Source organism: Pleurodeles waltl, chromosome 4_1 (assembly GCF_031143425.1).
Source record: "Pleurodeles waltl isolate 20211129_DDA chromosome 4_1, aPleWal1.hap1.20221129, whole genome shotgun sequence".
Classification (NCBI taxonomy): Eukaryota; Metazoa; Chordata; class Amphibia; order Caudata; family Salamandridae; genus Pleurodeles; species Pleurodeles waltl.
In genome coordinates, this window is record NC_090442.1 from 270,173,879 (window position 1) to 270,196,540 (window position 22,662).

Here is a 22,662-nt window from a genome sequence, read left to right on the forward strand (position 1 = left end):
GCCATAGTGATGCATTTGACCTACGCCCAAAACGACTAGCAAAATTATTCAGGACAAAAAATTCCTTTTTAGACACCGTACAGTTTTCGTGACCATCAGTTGCCATCTAAGGCTAGAATTTAGTAAACCCCCCCAGTTAAGAATATTTTTCCACCCTGCCTAAAATCTGGCAAGGGCTAAAAACAAGCTGTTTTCATATTCTTAGGGCCAACCACCACCACGTGATTTAAAAAAAAATAATTGGTGGACAGATCCATATAGTCCAAAGCTGCTGGAGGCTTCTGGCTGTGTGACCAATTAATACCACGGCATCGACATATAGGAGCACAGGAATAGGTCCATCATCTAAACTAGGAACGTCTAGGCAACTATTGGACAACATCCCTTCCAAATGATTGATATACATAATACATTAAAGTGGGGCGAGGATACAACCCTGTTGCACACCACTTTTTAAATTAAAGGGCTGGTTGCATTCGGCATCCGTCCCAGATCTGACCACACCTGTCAGGCCAGTATGGAGATTGTTCAAAAAGGTGAGCAGAGCCACTTCGACACCCACGGACCCCAGCTCAGCCCAGAGCTTAGCTCTGTTAACCTTATAAAAGGCTGAGCTAAGGTCCATGGAAGCTAGATAAACCGAGCCCTTTCTAGCCTTAGTGTATCTGGAGATCAAGAGGTACAAATTTAAATTCTGCTCCACCATTCAAGTGCCGGGCCTGAACCCATATTGAAGCTTGGCTAAAATATTGTTCTCATTGGCCCAACTAGTCAATCTCTTCAGGATGATTCTCCCTATGATTTTAGCTTCTACATCGAGAAGAGAGATTTGCCTATAACAGGGAAGGTCACTTCCATCTCCTTTTTTATACACTGGAACTATTACTACCTGACACCAGGTTTCAGACAGAGGACCACCGATAGCCAAATTAACATGCTTGGTGACAACTGGAGCCCTCAGTTCCACTAAAGACTTCAACAAGTCACCCAGGACTCTTAACTCAAGGGGCCTTGACAAGGGCTAAGGATAGGATGGCATATTTTATTTCTTACCAGCTTATTATAAGCTTATCATCACCTTGGGTGGGCTGGGTCAAAGGCTCAGGACACTCACAGTCATATAGGGCTGAGAAATTGTACGCCCAAGCCTGGGCAGGCGCAGTAGCAATGTGGACAGAAAGCTGAACATCTTTTAATAAAAAAGATGGTTCAAGCCCTCCAGAACATGGTACTGTCCTTCAAATTACTCTCCATCACTAAATCCCCCCACAAATCATTCTTTAACTGATGCTTCCCGTCCCTGAGCATGACTCTATAAATGTGCCTACACCTTCTGGCCTCCTCCTTGTCCCGTAGTATTTTTTTTTTACTGCCATCAGTGGCTCCTTCCTAGACTTAGTGCAGTTCTTATTGAACGGTCTGCAGGGCATTGGAGGGTCAGCCCCCACTCCTGGCTTAATAAAGGCTAATTTGAAGTATTCACAGATTGCATCAAAAGCCCTAAGGACACTCATCTGAAGAATCATCATCTAAACGTGTACTGAAATCCAGCTGGCAAGCCCAAATCATATCGGCATTAAAGGTGTCGGGTATAATCTTTTCCCATTAGAGTCTTCATCCGTTATCCTTGGTCGTGGCCAGTGCCTTTTAAAGGGCACAACTGTCTGCCTTTTTTTTCTCCCACAAGAAAATAGCAATCAAGGGGTTGGGGTCACTATGAACATTAAATTCCATTGCAAAGCTAGACAAAGTAGAGAAAAAAGTCTTAGAGGCGGAAATATAGTCGATAATGGAGATCCCCCAACCCGCCCTGAGCTTTGAAGGTTGGAACTGCATCAGCTCACTCAGAAGTACCTTTACTGAGCAGGTTGATTAAATTATGATCTGCAACCAAATCATTTAGAAAATCCCCTTGTGTGGTGTGCTTAATATGCACCTGTTCAACATCTGCCCCCTCGGAAACCAAGGAATCATACAAATAACTACTACATGGGGGAAGATTAAAATCCTGTTTCCGTTAAAAAGGTGTGTTGAGAAGGATGAGAGGTAACAAAAGCATTTGAAAACTTAGCAAGCTCATCCATTACATCTGTAGTTTCTCTCCAATGTATAGCATTGTAAACATTGATACAGAAAATGCTAAAATTGTACTCATATGATAAAAAGCTAATAAAGGAGAATTAGAGGGAATCACTTTACACTTACAATCCAGGTCTACTTTAACAAGGGTAAATAAGCCCCCTCTAGCTCTCCCACTCAAAGATAGAATCCCCTTGATACTAAAAGATACCTAACCATCTAATTGTAGCTCTCCTTTGGGATCCCATGCTTCCTATAGACTGATATTATCATGGTGATTGAGTACCTTGCGCCAATCAGAGTCCTCAAGTTTCCCCTGCACACCTGCTATGTTCCAGCTCAAAACTTAACTCCCTCGTTGTGGTATTTAAATGATACGGGATGGTATAATCAATTCATCTGATCAGTCGATCTTGATCATTCAGCCCACTCAAAGGCTCATACTTATTGCTCAGTGTATAGGATGTCTCTGAATATGAGCTATGATAGGATCAAGCCCCCGTCTATGGGGCAAATTAATCTCCCTCTGACTGAAATCTGCCCCCCTTCAAGGATCTGTAAAATAAAGAAAAGCCAAGAGGTGACTATTTAAGGTAGCTGGGGGTGCCTAGGTTAATCAAAGACTCATTCAAAATAAACTCTACCCTGTTGGCATTAGAAACATTTACCACAATAAAATCCCCATCACAGATCTTCAGAGTGTTTCCAATCCAACCCACCTTTCTAATCATAATGATCTCCTGAAACTGCGGCTGTCTAACCAGGTTAGGAAACTTCTACTAACCAGTAAACCACCTAGTTTTTGAGTTGCTTATAACATTCTGATGTGGGTTGTGCTAGGGGAGTTACATTGGCCAGAACCAAAACATATGGCATATAAGCAGGGGGAGGTTGGATGGCAGCATCACTAGAAGTGGAGCCCGAAGGAATTCTATTGGGTATTTGTTGGGGGGAGTTACCCTATTCCCGCTGGGGGGGGGGGTGCTCTATTGGCTGAAGCATGAGGGGTCATTGGAGTGGGTGGAGGATGGCTGGCATCAAGGGTACTACCTTAATTTGGTGCACAGTTGTGATGGCGGATTACTGTTTCCATCTAACGTGCTGAACTTCTATGCTGCAATATAGTACATGCTATTGTTGAGTTTTGGGCTTCTCCTTCCTTCCTTCCTTCTTGCACCAACTAGTGGATCATTTGTTCTGTTCTTTTCTAACATATTTAGGCCAATGCAGACCAAATCGTTTCATTTTTTGGAGTGCTTCACCATTAGCCCCTGGGCACCTATAATGAATTATTTTACTACTTAACACATACCTGTCAACTATTGTCCTCATCCTCTATAGGATTTTTACATCTATTTGTTTGTCTGTATATCTATACATTTCTTACACTCTTGAAAAAGTCATTATTTTGACGAAACTCTTCTTGGCTATGGAACTATTGTCAACTTTTATATCTTAAACTGATGCTTCAAAGACCAATAAAAGGATCTCACTCCAATCAGACTCCTCTGGATAAATGCATCAAAATGGACTCTATATGAGTGCTGCGGTATCTCTAGGGCTATATCTATAGTGCTACCTTGGTGGTGAACTTCTACATACTTTTGGGTTAGTAAAGCATCAATTACTGTTCAGCACCACGTTATTGTGTTATTACTGGTTAGGAAATTTTCAATGTACTTGTCATAAATATTTACTACTGGATATTGCAAGGATGTGCATCTACTGATACCAATACTACCTATTGTTTGTATAGTCATTTATATGATGTTGCATGGGCATCAATTACCAACAAAGGATCTTAGTTAATTTCAAAGTTTTGGTCTGCCTTGTGTAAAGTATTAGATACAGCGGAATGTCCATCCACCAGTTATTCTCAGATGGATGAATTGACTGAATGAGTACACCAGTGTGTTGAACAATACATCAGATATTGAACATTAGGACAAGAGGATAATTGGAGCAAGGCCTTGTGATTGGCAGAGGTAACATACAATGAGGGGCATTCACTTAATGGGTTGCAACCTTTCTTCTATAAGCATGGGCATCCTCTTCTTATTTACAGTGGATCAGTCTGTGTCAACTTTTGCACTCTCTACAAGAACATTTATGTGAGTTAATTGATATGCAGATATCTGCACAAGTGACCTTGAAAAAAAATAAAGACTTATTATATACGTTGCTAAATGGAGCAATTGTAGGATATTAATGATGTTCCGTTTATAGTTTGCAGCAGTCAAGTAGAAACTATATTAATCTTCCATAGAGGAGTGTATAGAGACACCGTTTGGAATAAATGAAGCTTTATGCTGATCAGAAGAGATGTCCTGTCCCTCAGTATGTTGTGGGGGGGAAACTCCTGCTTTTCGTCTCAGAACCTACAGAAACCCGCTGTGGAGTGCTCCAGGGTTCCTCCCTGAGCCCAACCCTCTTTAATATCTACATGGCGCCGCTCGCCAAAATTGTCAGACAGCATGGACTCAACATAGTCTCTAACGCTGATGATACATACTTATTCTCTGCCGCACCAAGAAACCATCAACAGCCAAGAACTACTTCCACAACAGAATGAGAGCAGTCGCCGACTGGATAAAAAACAGCTGCCTCAAGCTCAACTCGGACAAGACTGAGCCCCACCTCCTCCACCTGGGAGACCCACCTCCTCCACCTGGGATGACTCCAGCTATCCTTGGAAGTGCCCCCTGACCACGCACGCAACCTGGGTATCACCCTGGATTCCATGCTGTCCATGACCCATCAAGTCAACGCTGTCTCATCATGCTTCCACACCCTTCACCTTCTTGAAAGATTTTCAAGTGGTTCCTCACTGAGACAAGGACGGTCACCCATGCACTCATCAGCAGAAAACTCAACTACAGCAATGCTCTCTATGCTGGAATTATGAAGAAGCTCCAAGCAAGACTCTAGAGAATTCAGGACGCAGCAGCCAGACATCCTAGACATTCCCCACCACAGCCACATCTCCGCGCACCTCAGAGACCTCCACTGGCTCCCCAGGAACAAACGTATCACCTTCAAGCTCCTGACACACACGTACAAGGCTCTGCACAACACGAGGCCAGCCTACCTTAACCACCACCTATCTTTCTACACTCCCGCCTGACAGCTCTGATCTTCTCAACTTCCCCTTGCCGCCACCCCTAGAATCAGGAAGAGCACTATGGGAGGCAGATCCTTCTCCTACCTCGCAGCACAGACCCGGAACACACTACTTATTCACCTCAGGCAAGCCCCCTCGCTGAATCTGTTCAAGAAGGATCTTAAGACCTGGCTCTTTGACTGACAACTCCCCTTCAATTGCACCTTGAGACCTCAAGGGTGATAAGCTGCGCTATACAAATTATTGATTGATGTGGTTACTTACAAATAACATACATTAGAAAACACTCTGTAAATTGAAGCCTTTATTTGTTGGACCATTCGTGATAGAGCACATTGTGAATCCAGTTACTCTCAGGTTATAATTTTCACAGTTTATAAAAACCCATCTATTTCCCATCCGTCTCTCAAACACATCTTGCTTCACATCCTCTGTCAATCGAGTTTAATTCAGATGAGTGCAATTGCAACATTTGGTGGAATCAAAGAGTTTTGGTCTTGACGGTTATGGAAACAGACTTCCCATCTTAATGATCCATGACTGTTGGAACACATATCCATAGAAGCCTGGAGCCTCACCACCAGCATGGTGGCTGCTTACTGGCATTTCAGGCTTGTGTGTGGGGAAGCAGTACCGGGAGATAGTCCAGTTCGAGGGCCTTCCAGCAAATGAAAGGCTTGTGGTCAATACAGAGTGTGGGCACTGACTTGTCTCAAGCTGCCCTTGTGTGGGGACTGTGCCTCGGAATCCGTGAACTAGGTTTCCCAGAAACATTGTTGCAGCTGGACCTCGTTACATGGATGTTGGTTTTCAAGAGTCAATGCATCTAGATCTCCAAGGAATGGCTTATGAACATTTAGACTGTTATAGAAGTATCCTGAAATGGTGTGCGATTAGGAAACAAACAACTATTTTGCACATTTATTTGAATACTAAAGGCTGGGGTTCATATGTTCTGCTAAAGTTTCAGAGACAAAAGGGCAGTGTTTAAAAGGCACTTCGTATACATGGAGAATTGGTATGCGCAAGTGTTTAAGGCTTAGGGGTTTCATTGTGCACATACTTTGCTAAATGAAGGAACCACAGGATATTAATGATGTTCTGTTTTCAGTTTACAGCAGTCAAGTAGAAACTATATTCATATTTCAGAGTAGAGTGTATAGTGACAGCTTGAGATAAATATTCTAATATAACTGGATAGGTCTCTATAGACAGAAAAAGATATACAGGTAATATTATGTTTATCTTTCACGGCTTGCCAGAGTAAAGCATGGAAAGTCAATTGTACAGACATGTTGCTAAAGTACATCATTTCACCATTGCAAGCGGTGTTTAGTGTTCCATTGCAAGCTACCTAAGGTGCCACTTTATCACGAAGAGTTGCACTGCTACGTCCAGCCAATAGTGACCTCAGAGGTGACGCTGCAATCTTTGGAATCTGGTGTTTCAGTTTCTCTCCTCTCCTTCTCCTTACCCCACGTCTGTTACTGGCTCTTGTACCATGCTATATGTGGGCAATGGCGGTGAGAGCAAGAGATGGAAAGAACAACTCTTCCATTGGATCTTGTGCCCAAGGTTAGTAGGAAACTAGACATCTTTAAGACAATATTGGTGCTAGTGATGCGACCATAAATTACAAAAACACCATGCCGGAATCCTAGACTATTTTGTTCCCTTTTGAGGGGAATAAGAATAAGAAAGTCTTTTTGGTATGCAAAGGAATTTAATTGATAAAAAAATAGCTTGTATATCAGCACTGGAACTCATTTGTTGACAAAATAACAGAACTTCAAATTAAAGTAATATTGACTTTGCTAGAACATCCTGAAAAACAATTTAGAAGCTAAAATTAGCCCGCATTAAGTCCCGGATTGGTGCAGCTAAAAAGTAGTCAAAAATACTGATTGCAATTGTGAAAGTAGCCCACACTTCTATGGTGGAGTCACACAGGAATAAATACCAGAAAGGCGAAGTCAAAACCAATGAAGCCTCGGTCAAGGTTTCACCCAACAACTTCTCACCCTCTGTGAAAATCATTCCACTTCCTGAGATAGTTCAAATCAAAAATATAAACATTATCTCCAAACTCACCCTTGGTATTTCTTAAATCCCATTCAGCCCACCTAAGCCAAAGACCCGATTATTGACTTGGCTATACACTGATCTAATCTTCATAACCTATTACCTAAACACCACGTTTCTAGACTCTTTAAAAGTAATTGAAATACTTACCATTCAAAAACAAAATAAATGCAATTGCACATAGGGAATCGGTAGACCATAACAGCGTACGCCCCGCTTCAGGACTCCCCTTTCTTGCTACAGTACTCAAAAGCTTTTTGTCATTGATCACTCTCTCATAGCAATCTGACTGCAGGGTATGATGCATTACCGAAGCATCAATACTGCAGATCATTAATGATGCCTTGCAAACCCTTGATAATGGTGACTTATGCCTGTTGATTCTGTTGGATTTACCAGCAGCCTTCGTCAATGGTGAACACAACATCTTATTGGGCACCTTAAGAGAACATGTGGGTTTTCAAAACATGGAATTTAAGTAATTTAAATCCAACCTCAAAACAAGGTAACACAAATTAGGGTATGTGGTTATTTCTTGACCCCCACTTCTCTATTGCAAGAATTCTCCAAGGCCTCATATTAGTAGCTACTCTCAGAAGACATCATGTAAAGAAGGACTCAGACATATTACACCACCTATTTACTGGCTGTGCCCAACTGTACCTGGGCGAGTCCTTCCCTAGTGATCATATTCCTACTGCAATAACAGTGTCTGTCCATCTCACCTCTTCAAGCATCATCAATATTACCAAACCTCCAGTATTCATTCTAGACCAGAGGAATGTTCATAAGCACATTAAATATATCACTGCCTAAAATGCCAACTACCAACTCACCCAAGGGATAAAACCTTATATTCCAGAATACAACTTCAAGGACGTGGGCAATCCACAATTCTTTCCCAAATTAATGATGGTGATTTCATCCTCTCAGGTATTCCCAACTAATGTTCCCCTCTTAAAGAGACGGTTAATGCCGTGCCTGCACTTATCTCCATGAGTGATTGCTTCAATCGCCTCACCCCTGTACAGATCCCGATGGTCTAGTTTCACTTTGAAGAGACATTCACAGGTAAACAAGCGTGTTTACATAAAACCACTTCGCTCCGACTCTTCGCATTACCTAGCCAAGAAATTGAGGACATTGGGGGTGAGCACATTTTCACAGTTACAACATTTCTATGCGAGATGCCCATCTTTAACAAAAAAAACTCACCTTGAAGCAATCATTTTAGTGTTGTGCACCCAAAGTCTGGAATCCCCTCTCCCCTCCACCTAAATCCACACTAATCCCTCTTTGCTCGCCTTGCAATAACAAACCACTGTTACTCGACCGTCATGTGCCATTCTCTTCTCTGCAATCCCTCCACCTGACTCCTGTCAGCAGCACAATACATTTAAACAGGTACTCTGTCTGGAAAATGGTGTTAGCAGTAAACAGCAGTAAATATGAACCTCACATTGGAGCAGACCAGTGCTTAATTTGTGCTTGTTGTTTCCAGTGCTGAGCACCGGCACTTATTTTTCAGGGCCGGGGCTTACTCTTCTCCCTCAAGCATTTGCTGCAAGCAAAAGACACATATGGGACAGACGGAGGAAGTGAAAAACGAAAAAGCGTCACAAACGAAGAAAGTAGAAAGCTGCAAGAGTGAGCTGAAGGGGCAGGGAGTGGCTTTATAACGATTGAAGAGGCCCGAGATGGCTTCAGGCATACGCCGCCTCGGTATTCCGTGTTCACACATTTAAATGCAGCAGCTGCGTGCTTAAGAGGAGGGCTTTGGGCACGGCACATTTTTATTTACAAATTAAGCACTGGAGCAGGCTAAGAGTACAATTGCGGCTTGGATGTCAGGAAATACGAAATTCCTCCCATCACTGGTTCATGCAGATTATGGTCTAACAGATTCCATTTATCGGATACAGGTTCTCAGGGGGTTTGTAAGCTTCTGCATTTTATGCTTGTAACACAATTATGTTTTATCCACGTTCTGTATTTTAGTGGTCATTCTTCCTGACCTATCAAACATTTTTATCTTTATCATCTCTACTTCATAAAATGGACTGACAGGTCAGATTTGTGAAAGGCTGCGATTCTTTGCATAGTTACGAACCCTTGCTTTTTATACCTGTAATTAACTGTTTGAATTCGCGTGTAGTTCTTTATAGCTTCATTGTTCACTTTTCGTATGTAGATCAACATCACTGCCTTGCTGTATTTGTGATTCAGATGCTTTTGGCCGCTGTATGGGCGTTACAAGGCTGCTAAACAGTGCAGGCTCGTCGGCCTCACAGAGGATATTTTTTTAAGGCATTAATGTTGTTAAATTCGTGCAATATGTTTGATATTTTGTTTCGTGTCTCAAAAAAGCTTTTTGGCATGGGGTTATTCTTTCTGGCAACATAGTCTTTTCTTCTTGCAAACGGCCTCATCATTGTCAGAAAGGGGTTTTCCTCCGCTCCGCTCCAGTTGCTGACTCACTTTTTGTAGCTCGGCCAGTGCTTTAATGGTTTATTTGCTGATTTGGTGCCAGAATGTTGATTTTCTTGATCTAAATGAGTTGGCTACATTGTGATGGAGAACTCCTTGCGTGGCTGCTGAGTTTGGAGAAATAGACTGATTTAGCTTGCCCAGTGCTTAATTTGTAAATAAAAAAGGGGCGGTGGACAAAGCCCTCCTCCTAAACATGCAGCTGCTGCAATTAAATGTGTGATCACGGAATATTGAGGCAGCCTAATCCTGAAGCCATCTCTGGCCTCTTCAATCCATTTAAAGCCACTCCCTACCCCTTCGGCTCACTCTTGCAGCTGCCTGCTTTCTCACTTTGAAACTTTTTAGTTTTTCCCTTCACCCGTCATATGTGTCTTTTGCTGGCAGCAGATGCTTGAGGCAGAAGAATAAGCCCTGCCCCTCAAAAATAAGTTGCGGTGCTCAGCACCGGAAACAACAAGCACAAGTTAAGCACTGAGCTTGCCTGATGTGCAAATCTCGTTACACCCTCCCATTTTAAGGTCTTTACATTACATGGGCTTTGCGCTTGACCTGCTGTGCGGGTATTGCAGAGGCATCATATTTGCTGGAGAGAAGAATGTTCAGTTTGGTCAGACTACAACCGCAGCAACACCATAATTGTGATGACGTCAATATTGTGGGTAAAGACAATTTCTCATGAAGCTCGGGAGAAGTTAAGCGTGGTATTCCAAGGATCTGACTAGCTCACCACAGGCAATACAATAGCCGGTCCGCTCGTCTTGCCATTAGGTTATTCTTGGGTCTATTCTGATGAGAATTAATCAGTCATGACAAAGCCACCCAGAATGACCGCTTGACTTATGATTTTAGTAAACTTAACTTGTTTCTCGTCCACAGCTTCTCAGGGAGTCAAACGACACAGATTATTAGTCAAATATGATTATCTACTACAGGCAACGGTATATTGCATAGATCACAGCAACCACATCTCTTGACTATGCGAGACGGTGATTGCAGAAATGTTACCTTGGCAAGACTGGAGTTGTTGGACACCCACAAGCTAATCCATTGATGGATCCAGAGCCCTGCGCAGTGTTATTAGGATGGAAAGTTAATTGCAAACTTTACTCATATTTTCTTTGAATGTCAATGGCATTTTAAAGACCGAAAGATCTTTCTTGAGAAATTACTGAGGTCAGCTCATGCTGAGGACCATTCCTGCACTCTGCTAGATCTCATTTTCAAACAGAAAGTTGCAGCTTTTTTCAAGGCAGTGCATAAAATCAGAAGTGCAAAACCTGTTGCCAAGGGTCTACATTTGAAGGACCTAAGCCGGAGCTGAAAAAGGCAACCTTGCAGATATTTACTGAGTCAAGCTACTGTCTTATCCAGAAAAGGACAATGAGCACTGCCACAAAGTTTAAAGCAAGCTAACTCAAATAGGACATTAACTACTTCCTTCCTCCCTTTCTCTCCTTCACGTTTGCAGCTCGCTTACTTTGGAGCATTGAGTGTTTTCTATCAATCCACAGGTCATTATATAATAATAAAAAAGTAGTCCATTTCAGGAAAAGATGTGATACATGTCAGAGATGTAACTTAATCTTTGTATTTTCTGTTTACGTACCTGCTTTCCATTTCATATATTTGTATATTCGTGAATTTAAGTGCCTATTTTTCCATTTATAAACATGCGTTGCATTTAGTATTGATTGTGAATGTAAATATTTACTTTATTATAATTTGGCAGCACATCAATTATTCAAATATAAATCAATGTCTTTCATAATCTGTGACAGAAGTTATTGAAAGTGCAACAATATTAATATGCTAATTCTCGCATAATTCCTCACAAGACCTGTCCTTTTCAAAATAATCCAAAAAGAGTATTTAAACCTTGCTAACAATTGGGTCTCTAGTTGGCAGGGGAATGCACCCTGTCCAAGTTGGGAACTACAATCCTAGTCAGGGTAAGTCAGATACACAACCTAGATAAACCCGTGCTCACCCTCTGGCAGCTTGGTACAGTGCAGTCAGGCTTAACTTAAGAGGCAATGTGTAGTGTATTTGTGCAACACTTAAATCTCAGTAACACAGTGAAAACACTACAAAGACTCTACACCAGTTTAGAAAAACAGAATATTTATCTCATTAAAACAAGACCAAAATTGACAATATATAATAAAAAATGTTTAAGTTATCAATAACTTTAAAAAACACATTGACTGCACCGAAACCTCAGAACCACTTTCACTTCTATTAAGCATCTTATGGTAAACATTCAATGCAAAAACAATGATGTGGGTGCTCCTTGTAAGGGAATTATGGGGATGTCTCTCTCGGGAGTGCTGGAAGAACACTTGAGATTCCGGGATTTGGTGCGGTCTTCCGACTGATCAGTGAGTACCACAACAGCTGAGCAAATAACTCAAGGCAGACCGAAGTGGCCATGCGGGACCTCGCTGGGCACGATCACATCCAGCTGAGTAATACACGTAAGGTGACCCGGAGATGACACACAGGGCTTCACAGGTAGTGCTCCGTCGGTGACCATACCTGGCCAGGCGGGCATCTCGAGGGGCCGATGTGACTCGTCCTCAGTCCCTTGTGATCAAGCAGTGCAGGGCAATGTTTCTTGAGGCAGCCGGGCCGCGTTCACAGCTGATGTCTGAGTTATTTCATTGCGAGAAAGCCTCCAGCTTCTCAAGGCATGTGCGCCCCACACGCACTGATCTCACAAAGTACAAAAGCGTTCAACATGCACTGGTTGTGGGGGAATTACAAAGCACTCAACACATGCTGCAGAAATACGAACTTCCCAACACACGCTGCCTTTTCAAACTTGGGGGAATATGAAGTGCTGCACCTGTACTGATCTTGACAAAAGTCAGAATGGACTTACGATTGACAGAGTTCCACAGCAGCGGTGCTTAGGTGAAATCTTTGATGTCCTGGAGGCCTCTAAAGAACCGGGGGCAAATCAACAAGCCCATGAAGTTTCCCTGGGAGCATGGAGGATGTTGAAGGAAATCTTGATTTTCCACTCACTGCAGAGGGACCAGGCCAACAGAGCAGAGCAAGTTGCAAAGTGGCAGTCCCTCCAGCAGCACAGCTCTTCTCAGTTGCAGTCTCTCCTCAGGACCTCAAGTGAATTAGATTGATGGGAGTTTAGGGGCAATACTTACACCCAAAAAGGTCTTTGATGTAGGGAAACTTCAAAGGAGACCGCTGAAGTGCACAAGGGTACCTTTCATCCTAGCCCTGTCTGCCAGGCTATCCGTTGGGGGTAATCAGTCCTTTGTGTGGAGACAGGACACCACCCATTGAAGTCTAAGTGTCAAGCACGCTCCTTCCTTCTGCCCAAGAAGGCCCATCAGTATGCAGAAGCACCTCAGTGTCCTGTGTTTGTGGCTGTCTAGAGGAAATTAACAAGGTGTAGCTGACATCCAGCCCAACTCATACATGTATTCAGAGACAGGCTAAGGCACAGAATTGTTAAAGTAAGAAATGCAGACGTGCTGACCCTGTGTAGTCACCAAGCTTGTAGTCAGCTGCCCCAGTGTAAGCTAGGGTTTAATGCGGTGAAACCCCTGGTATGTGAGGGCTCCAGGCACTCATCAAGGTACGGGAATATGAATGTATCACTACACAGAGCACAATTCAGTTCTTCATAACATGGAGCAAATTTAGTCATTTGTTTCTTTGTCTTAGTGCAGTGTCCACACGTCATTTGTTTCTTCATTTTGTGCAGTGTTCATGGAGTAACATCTTGTCATGTTTTTTTACTAAATTAGTGGCCCAGAGTTTGAATTATTGTGGCATGACTTTTGGCCACATTTGGGTCTTGCAGAAGGTAGGATACAGTTTTCACTGTCAGTTTGGTCGTAATCGGGTACTTTTTTGCTAGTTTAATCTCGGTGGCTGGCAGGTTCATTGTGAGGGATTCGCGTTTGTTGGATCAGAAGCACATTTTTTCACCAAAGCACAGTTAGGTTTAAGCAATAAATGAGACCTGAGGTGAAGAATGTGAACACTATTTCCTGTCCTCATTCCTTGCATGGTTGTGATTGCACTTTGTGGTTACACTTAGGGTAAGGTGGCACTTTTTTCTGTTGGACCATTTTGGCACTGGAGCTGGTCTGTAACTGCCACTAAACATTTATAGGATTTTAGTATTAATTTAGCAGCAGTTTTGATTTTCCTTCTTGTTTCTCTTTTTAGTTTCTTTCTTCCCCCCAAAGAAAGGATAATTGTATCATGAAATACATTGAGTTTGGTAGTTTCTTCAAAAGTCCAAAAGGAATGCAAGAATGAATTGTTATGCTATGTGATGTATTTCAACTTTTGTATAGAAGTTTGTCACATTAGTATATTAGTCTGTTTGACTTGAGAATTGTAATTGTGATTAATACATATTCGATTTCAAGTGGGTACACTTGCCAGGTCGAAATGCCAGTTTGAAACTGCACACACACAGGCTCTGCAGTGGCAGGCCTGAGACATGTTTGGAGGGCTACTTTAGTGGGTGGCACAATCAGTGCTGCAGGCCCATTAGAAGCAGTTAATTTACAGGCCATGGGCACTCCCAATTCGCTTTACTAGGTTCTTACAAGCAAATATATCAAATTTGGATAAGCCGATTTTACCATGTTTTAGAATACAGAGCACCTGCACTTTAGCACTGGTCAGCAGTGGTAAAGCTCACAGAATCCTAAAAGCCAGCAAAAATTAGTCAGAAAAACAAGGAGGAAGAAGGCAAAAATTCTGGGGAGGACCCTGCAGAAAGGGCAATTTCCAAACAAGCCTAGTACAAACAAGTGTTATGCCAGAGAAATCTTCAGCTTTGCTTCCTGGGAGATTGGTTCATGTGGACTGAGCTGCAAACATCCCTAGAGAAGGCCATCACCTACCCGGAGCCAGCACAAATCTGAAACAATTTGCATCCTCTTTACAGATGCCCTTTGTAAAGTTACTGTGGTTTGAACCTACAGGTGGCTCTGATCCTCAAGGTTCAATTCCCAGTTGAGACAAGTGATGTTAGGTGACCTAGTGCTTCCCACCTCCAGTGGGAAAACCGAACCATGACCATCCTTTTCAAAGACACAGACCTCCAAAGTTGTGTTCCATTAGATCTGACTTTCTGTGGAAACTGTGAGACAAGTTTAGTCCTTAACTGTTTTCAATGGAAGTGTGCCCTACCTATGAACCAACTACTGCATCCTAGCCACCTGGAAATGGAGTCCGAAGCTCTTGGTGCCATGGAATTTACATTTCCTTTTACCACTGTTTGATTGGGTGGGGAGTTTCAGATTGAAGGTTTTTTTTTTTAGATCATTTCTGACCTGAAAGCACCAACTGGTTCTTCTGCCCATTCAGTAGCCCAGTGTGTAACCAGGGCCCAGAAGAATCATGGCAAGTTATCTACACTGCAAGACGCTGTCTGTTGCCTCAGTCTCATTGACTGAACTGTATTGACAAACACTGTTGTAAAATAGAGGAGACCAGAAGTTGCAGAGAGCTCACAAAGGCTCACTCATTGGATAACACTGACTATAGGAATCAAAATCATTGAAAATTTGGCAATTTGCACATCTGCACTATCAATAACTGTTCATTTTAGGTACCTGTTAACTTTGTATTCTTTGGAGCTGTATCATCAACTTTATAGTGAGTTTATTCTTTGATAAAAAATGAAATATATATTTTATGTAGCACAGCTTATCACCTGCGATGGTCGTAATACGCTGTCGGTGGGCACGGGGAGATTAAGTGATTTGCCCAGAATCACAGGACCTTGTGCCGACAGCGAGGATCGAACCCGGGCCTCCAGCTCCCGAGGCGGTTGCTGTGACCGCTGTGCTACATCCTCTTCATTTACAATGTCAACTAGAAGTTGAGCTTCCAACACCTACCATGTTTCATAGTAAATCCCTGACTGTACAACTTCACTACCTCGGGAGAGACAAGTATCCAAAGAGATTGGTTTGGTTATTTATTTGGAGTGTAATACTAATGGTGGAAGCCTTGAGACCCTAACGGTAAATAACAGTGCCAGCGACTGACACTGCTCAGTAACCACTGACTGACCTTACATGAAGGCCTCCCAATGTGCTTCTGAGGCACCCTGTGTTCCACACACTGGTAGCAGTACAGAGATCGGTGCCAACTAACAGAAAAAGAGCTCTGTCTTCTAGTTGCACAGCTCTGCATGCATTCATCTAATTTTTTTGGGAGGATACATTAAAGATCCCATCCGGCACATATGATGCAGGCCTAAATTAGAAGCGACCCAACAGAGGTGTATCTAGTATTGGCCATTTGTATTTGTGCAAATTACTTCTACTCAACTGGGAAAAATGTCAAAAGTCATGGCAATTTGGAAATACTTATCAATAAGTATACTAGTCACTTACATCTAATTTCCACAAATCAGCAAGAATTGATTCTCCATACAAAGGGCAAAAATGAAATTTTCAACATTTAGGCAAATGTACACTTTTTGTGTTTACTATTGCGGGTATTTAGGAGCAGCAAAGCATTTAAAATATCTTAATTATGTAAATTTGAACATGCATTAAATTAACAAAAGATCTGACTTACCTTTACAACCACCACCTGCACTGTGGCATGTTCAGGTAGCCTGATGGGAGCCCGGAAGTGCATAGCCAAGGCTACAAGTAGATGGAGAATGGCCACCAAGTTCTTTCCGTGGATAGCTTGAAAAACATCCAAAACAAGCGCTTTACTCAACACTGGCTTTGTGGAAATAAGTAAATTGCATATTCATAAGCATTACTAAAAAAGTAAATCCCTATTCTTAACCTCTACACGTGTTTATTAAATCTGCATAGGATGCTGAAAATGAGTAGATTCAACAGCACAGTATATTCGATAAATATTAAATAGGATTATTTTTGGCAACAAATATACTTCTTGGCTAAAGGGTATCAGAACCAAGCACGGGGAAAGCCATGCAAAGACTGAGCTGTTTATCAGCATAAACAGACATCTAAGCACAGGTGTACAAGGTACTGAAGTTTGGAGTGCCAGTGACAGGCCCCTAGTCATGGAGACCCATTGCCTTATTTCCAAGAGGCTAACGGGGCTGGTTTTTCCAGCACTGTGTATTGCCTGAGGGGAGAAACCCACTTCAGTCAACTTTTCATAGTGAGAAATCCAGCTGTGACCAGGATCAGTGCTTTAAATGGAAAAATAGAAGTGCAGGTACTCCGTCAGAGTACCTGCTAGTTTCTGAGAAGTGCCGGTACTCTCCAATTAAAAGTATTACGTTTTTCTTGAGATATGCCGGTACTCTCCCACTCAAAATAAAAAAGTGCCGGTACTCAGTACCGGAGAGTACCGGCCCATTGAAAGCACTGACCAGGATCCTATAAAGTACCCAAAAATCTGGAATGAGGAGCATTCAAATGGTATGCTGGTTTGGTAGGACCAGTAGTCAGCACACATCATACCTTCTTACAGCTTAATGCCTTTACTCAAATATCCAGGGATCCAAAAGGTGTCACACAATGGCTCATTTGCCAAAGGGAAAAACTGTGGCTGATCAATGGTAAAGAGCTGCATTATTGGGCTTCAGGACATGGAGGGAGCACGCAGAAAGTGATATATTTGGTCCCTAAACATATAGATGATCACGTGTAAAGATTATAAAGGAAGGTTGCACAGTAATTAGAAATGTTGAGCTTCCAGAATGTACAAGTGCAGGGCTTGAAGTCACCACTGAAAGATTCCTAAACAACATGCTAAGGAACCAGAGTATTCAGGGTAGTAAACTGCAGGTCAGGACATTGCTCTCTGGCTGGTATTCCACCACAGGCCTTTCCCAGAAGCACCATCATTGCTTAATTTTAAAATTACAGGAATCACATTCTGGCTTTGTAGATGGTCTATTCAAAGGGTCAACTGGCTTATCGGGGGATAGAAAATTTTGATCTTTACAGATTTCCCATGGCTGTTTAAGACATGAAAAATGATTAGAGAGGTAAATGAAGATGAAGGAAAGACCCCTTCAAATAACTATATCTGACCAATCTTTTCTTTATTCACAGTGGAAAATATATTTTTCAGTAAACTGGTAGAAGCGTTTGATTAGGTATCGTAAAACTGCACAGCTACAAGCACACTTCAAAAAGCAGTACTGGTCCACGTGGAGGAGTTGGCACAGTGCACGTTGAATGTTTCAATCATGTTATTTAAATAGGTTGTGGTAAATAGGACTGCGTTCACACAGTTTTGGACATGGTTATATAGCAAAATGCCCATAAGATCGTTTTTGAGTGGCATGGAAGCCCTGTAAATGTACAACATTATGAGAGGAGGATTCTCAGTCCTCCAGCAAAGTAAATCAGATGATACATTCTGCAATAATATACAGCGATTTGATTGACAGGAAGTACCGGTCCAATAACCCTAAAGCTTATGTTACTTACCCTGTAAGCATCTGCGTGTACTGCAGTAGATTCACATGCTTTGCATACTGCAACCATCCAGTGGTGTGTCAGGATTATATAAGATTTTCCATCAAAGACATTTCCTGTAACAAGGTGTATAGTGACTCCTCCCTTAGTCTACAATGCGCATGTGCCTTGGCTCCACTTTAGATTGCTTTCCACACACCGGTGTGAAAGGGAGAGTGAGCAGGAGAATGTAGACATGTAAATGTATGCCCTGTGCATTGTAGTTGGTAAATATTAAAGAAAACATATGCTGTCTGTTTCCACCTATGCAATGATGGAAGGATTCGTTGTGAATCTACCGCACTACACTCTTTGAACAGATGCTTACAGGATGAATATAAACAAGTAGCCTCCCAGTGGTTAAAGGATTGATCGGCAGTTGAGGCAGATGTTTGAAAAAGGGTTCTTAATACAGTTTTTAAAAAATGATAGATTCTGTTTTTTAACTGAACAGTGTGCTCTTAGAGACAGAGAGAGCACAATTTGTTTTTACATACCAGATTTTACAAACCATCTTGCAATCCCAGCTTTGGAAATTGCTTGCCCTCTTTGTAGTGTTGCACAGGCAATAAACAATTGACTAGTCTTCCGGTAGAGTTTTGCTCTTTCAGTGCAGTACACAGGCAACCTTTTTACATCCAATGCGTAATGTGTAAAGCTCATTCTGAAACATATTTTGGTTCTGGAAAGAAGACTGGCATCTCTCCTTTGAGCTGATTTGAGGGAAATGGAGGAATCCACTTCAGTTAAAAAAAACAAAAACCTTTAGTTCTGGAGGATCATCTATTTGAATACAGGGTTCTTGAGTGCATGTAATTCATGCTGGGAAGATTTGATGCCTAATGAGAAGGCTTCCATGAAAGAAACTAAAAATCAACTGTGCTCAGAGGTCCCATCAAGTTCCACACAGGTGCTGGAGGCGTACTACGTGGTATAGCCCCTTTAAGGCCCATAAGTGTTTTAGTTACTAGAATTGCATATAGGAATGTCTGTTCTTTGTTCTTCATGTAGTCAGCCATAAGTGACCGTAGGCTTAGTACAATATCCACAATGTCTTGTTTGGGAGGTTTGAGAGGTTGCTCCCATCCCTCCTTCACAAGGCAAAGAGGACCCCTAACTGGGTGACCAAACAGAAGCTCAGATGGACTGTGGCCCACTCTCCTCGGTGGAACCTCCCTGTAGGCAAATATGAGGCAAGGTAGCAGGACATTCCATCTCCTCTGGAGTTTTTCAGAGAATCTCATGTTTTGTTCAATCTTTCAACTAACCCATTTCCTTGTGGATGCTAGGGAGTGGTGAATTTATAAGCTAGACTATACTCCTTCCACATTGCTTTCAGGTAGCCAGACATGAAGTTTGCAGCTCTATCTGATACCACCTTCTTAGGAAAACCCGCCCTGGAAAAGATCCCCAGGAGGGCCTTGGCCACTGCAGGAGCTGTAGTGGTCCTAAAGGGAATGGCTTCTGGATACCTGGCGGCATTGCCCACCATTACCAGAACAAACCTGTTCCCATAGGCTGTAGGAGGGTCTAAGGGACCAACAATGTCAATCCATGCCCTGTCAAAGGGAACCCCAATCACTGGTAGTGAAATTAAGGGGGCCTTTTAGTGCCACATGATTTGTCACGGGCTTTGCAGGTGACACAGGAGTGACAAAACTCCTTGGTATCTTCAGACATGTGGGGCTATTGAAAGTGTGGAACAAGTCTGTCCCAAGTATTGCTTTGTCCAATATGTCATGCAAGGGGAATGTACTAGGGTCAAGAGGAACTCTCTAAATTTCTGGGGAACCACCAATCTCCCGGTAGCACCGGGTTTGGGGTCCCTAGCCTCAGAAGAAGAGAGATCATCTTCCCAGTAAACCCTATGGGGTCCACTGACATCCCCTGGTTCTTCTGCAGCAGCTTGCTGTCTGAGGCCTTCAAGAGAGGGGAAGGATTTCTGATCCAGACTCAATTTTTCCCTGGAGGGCACCTCTGTCCCAAAAGGCTCTGCTGTGTCAGGCCCACGCTCCTCTATGGCAGTTCCCTCACAAGGGGCAAGATCATCTCCCTAAGGAGACTGATCCTCACATTAAATCTTGGGGAGGAGGATAACTTTTTACCCTTCCAACCTCTTCTTAGGAACTGCCTGGGCCATTGTTCCATGTGCCAATGCTCCTTGTTCTCCCTACTTCTTGACCTTTGCTCCAGTTGCCACAAACACACTCTCAGGGATGTCCAGCAATGATGCATGGGCCTGCAACTCCACTTCAGCCCATGGTGAAGTATCCAAATAAATGCTCATGAGACACTCTACAAGAATGGAGGAAGATACTACAACTCTTAGGGCCATACAACCCCACCCCCCAACCCACCAGCTGAAATTAACCACTGCCATGGTGTGGCACTTAGTGATGTTGTCTGCATTGGTTACTTGGTCAGTGTGTCCAAGAAGGAGTTGCTCAGGTGACCAGTTTTTCAGTCACAATGGTGACACTTGCACCTGTGTCCCTGTAAGCCTCTGCCTCAATACCATTGATGAGGGGATGCTGCTTGTATTTCTTCATGGGGTCAGGCAGTCAAAGTGGCAAGGTCTATGCCACCCTCTTATTTCAGGACAGCCTCAGTGGTTTCCACTGCAGTACACAAGGTGAATCAAGCTACACCCTTGGTTGTGGTACAACTACAAGTGCTACTGCTAGGGGCATTAGGGGGAGTAATAGTACTGGTGGTTTTCTTAGACCAACTGGGATCAAATGTCCTATGGCCTTTTGTTTTACATGCAAAACAGCAAGGTTTCTTTTCAGAGGAAGAGGAGGATTTGGAGGATTTGGAGGATTTGGATCCACCCCCCAGAACAAGTTTATGGACCTAATAAAGACTTTTTCTTTTTGCCTTTAGGTATCTTCCCATCCTTCCCTGAGGACTTTTGGTCTTTTTTTTTGTCACCCCCACTATGGGTTTTCTTACCCACCCTGGTGCAAACCCATTTGTCTGCCTTCTTTCCCAATTATTGGGGTGAGGTCAGCTCAGAGTCCATAGTTAAGGATATGCATGCTCATGATCCAATTGTACAGCTCTTCATAGTCATGTACATTACTACCATGTAACCGGCCTTCCAGAGCCCTAACTGCACAGTCTACAAAATCAACTGAGTATTTAGTGGACTCTGAGTTTCTCTGAACTTAATTCTGTATTCCTCAGTAGTAAGCCCAAACCCATCAATCAGTGCCTCTTTCAAAATGTGATATTTGTCTGCATCCACTTCTCTGGCTGCCAAAAGTTTGTATTAGAATTGGTGGACTCAGCAGAGGATGCTGAGAGAGAAAGGATGAAGATGAGGAGGATCTATTCCTCCTGGTAACCCTTTGTACCATTGCACTGGGAGAAAAAGTGGACCTACCCGTGTGGCCCTACTCAGTACTATCAGTACTTCCCCCTAAAGGCCCAGGGTTACCCTCAAGGACTTCTCCAGAGTGCTCTTGAGCATGTTCAGAGTGAGTTTGAAGTGCTTAGCACTTCTCTCCTCAACTCTGGGGGGTCATCCTTCCCACCTTGGTCTTCCTGCTCTACCTGCCCTTCAAGATGCAGGAGGTCATAGTGGATGAAAATGTTTAGGAGCTGAAGCCTAGTACGAAGACTACCTTTAGTTGTCTAGCTTTACACAGGGTACTAAGTTCCTGGGACTTAAGGGCACTATACCTAGACTCCTGAGTCTGTCTAGATCCCTCAACAGAAGACATGGTACTAGTGTAATGTATCTACCTAACCTGGTGTTCTAAACATTTTAAAAAAAATACCAATTGTTAAAAAGTACAGTATGTACCCGAATCAGTAGTGGGATTCTTGTGTGGAAACTCACCTATGACCAAGTGGTAAAGCAATAGAAGTCTTTATCCCACCGCTGCCACCAATGTAGGAGGCTGGCTCAGTATATGGTGTACACTTATAGGTGAGGCATCTTGTACTGAGTCCAGGCAACCCTAAGTGATAGCGTAAGAGGTTCTAGATAACCAGAGCTCTTGAAGGGTAGCTATAGAGAGTAGCTAAGGCGTATCCAGGAGGGTGTAAAGCAGTTGCAAATACCACACAGGTCAGTCAGTGAAGTACACTCAAGAAAGAACTACACCAGTTGTAGAAAAATACAGTGGTATTTATTATAACCCAAACACTAAACTAACTTTGTTATATCTCCTAACAAGAGATATGAACATACAAAAATATATTTAGAAACAGGCACATACATGCATAAAAAAACATGGAGCAGGAGTGCCAGTAGGAATCGTTGGAGCCCCCAGGAGGACCCTCTCACTGCAGGCACAGAGAGTCGCAGGGAGGTCTCAGGGGGCACAGGCAAGAGGGATGCCCATGTCACAGGAGTTGCAGGAAGGATGTTATTCTTGGAGCTGTGTGATGCTGGAGGCTAGGGCTTCTTGAGCTAGAATGTTTTCA

The 22,662-nt window shown here is 42.9% G+C and overlaps 1 protein-coding gene across 3 annotated transcripts in view; it reads right to left on the reverse strand.

Moving 5' to 3' along the window:
* PARVB (parvin beta) overlaps window positions 1-22,662 on the reverse strand; it is a 431,399-nt gene that overhangs the window by 134,746 nt on the left and 273,991 nt on the right. For all 3 annotated transcript variants that reach the window (XM_069228284.1, XM_069228286.1, XM_069228287.1), the window contains exon 6: window positions 16,352-16,467. In XM_069228284.1, the coding sequence (XP_069084385.1) occupies window positions 16,352-16,467 (116 nt within the window). The remainder of the gene's footprint in view (window positions 1-16,351; window positions 16,468-22,662) is intronic.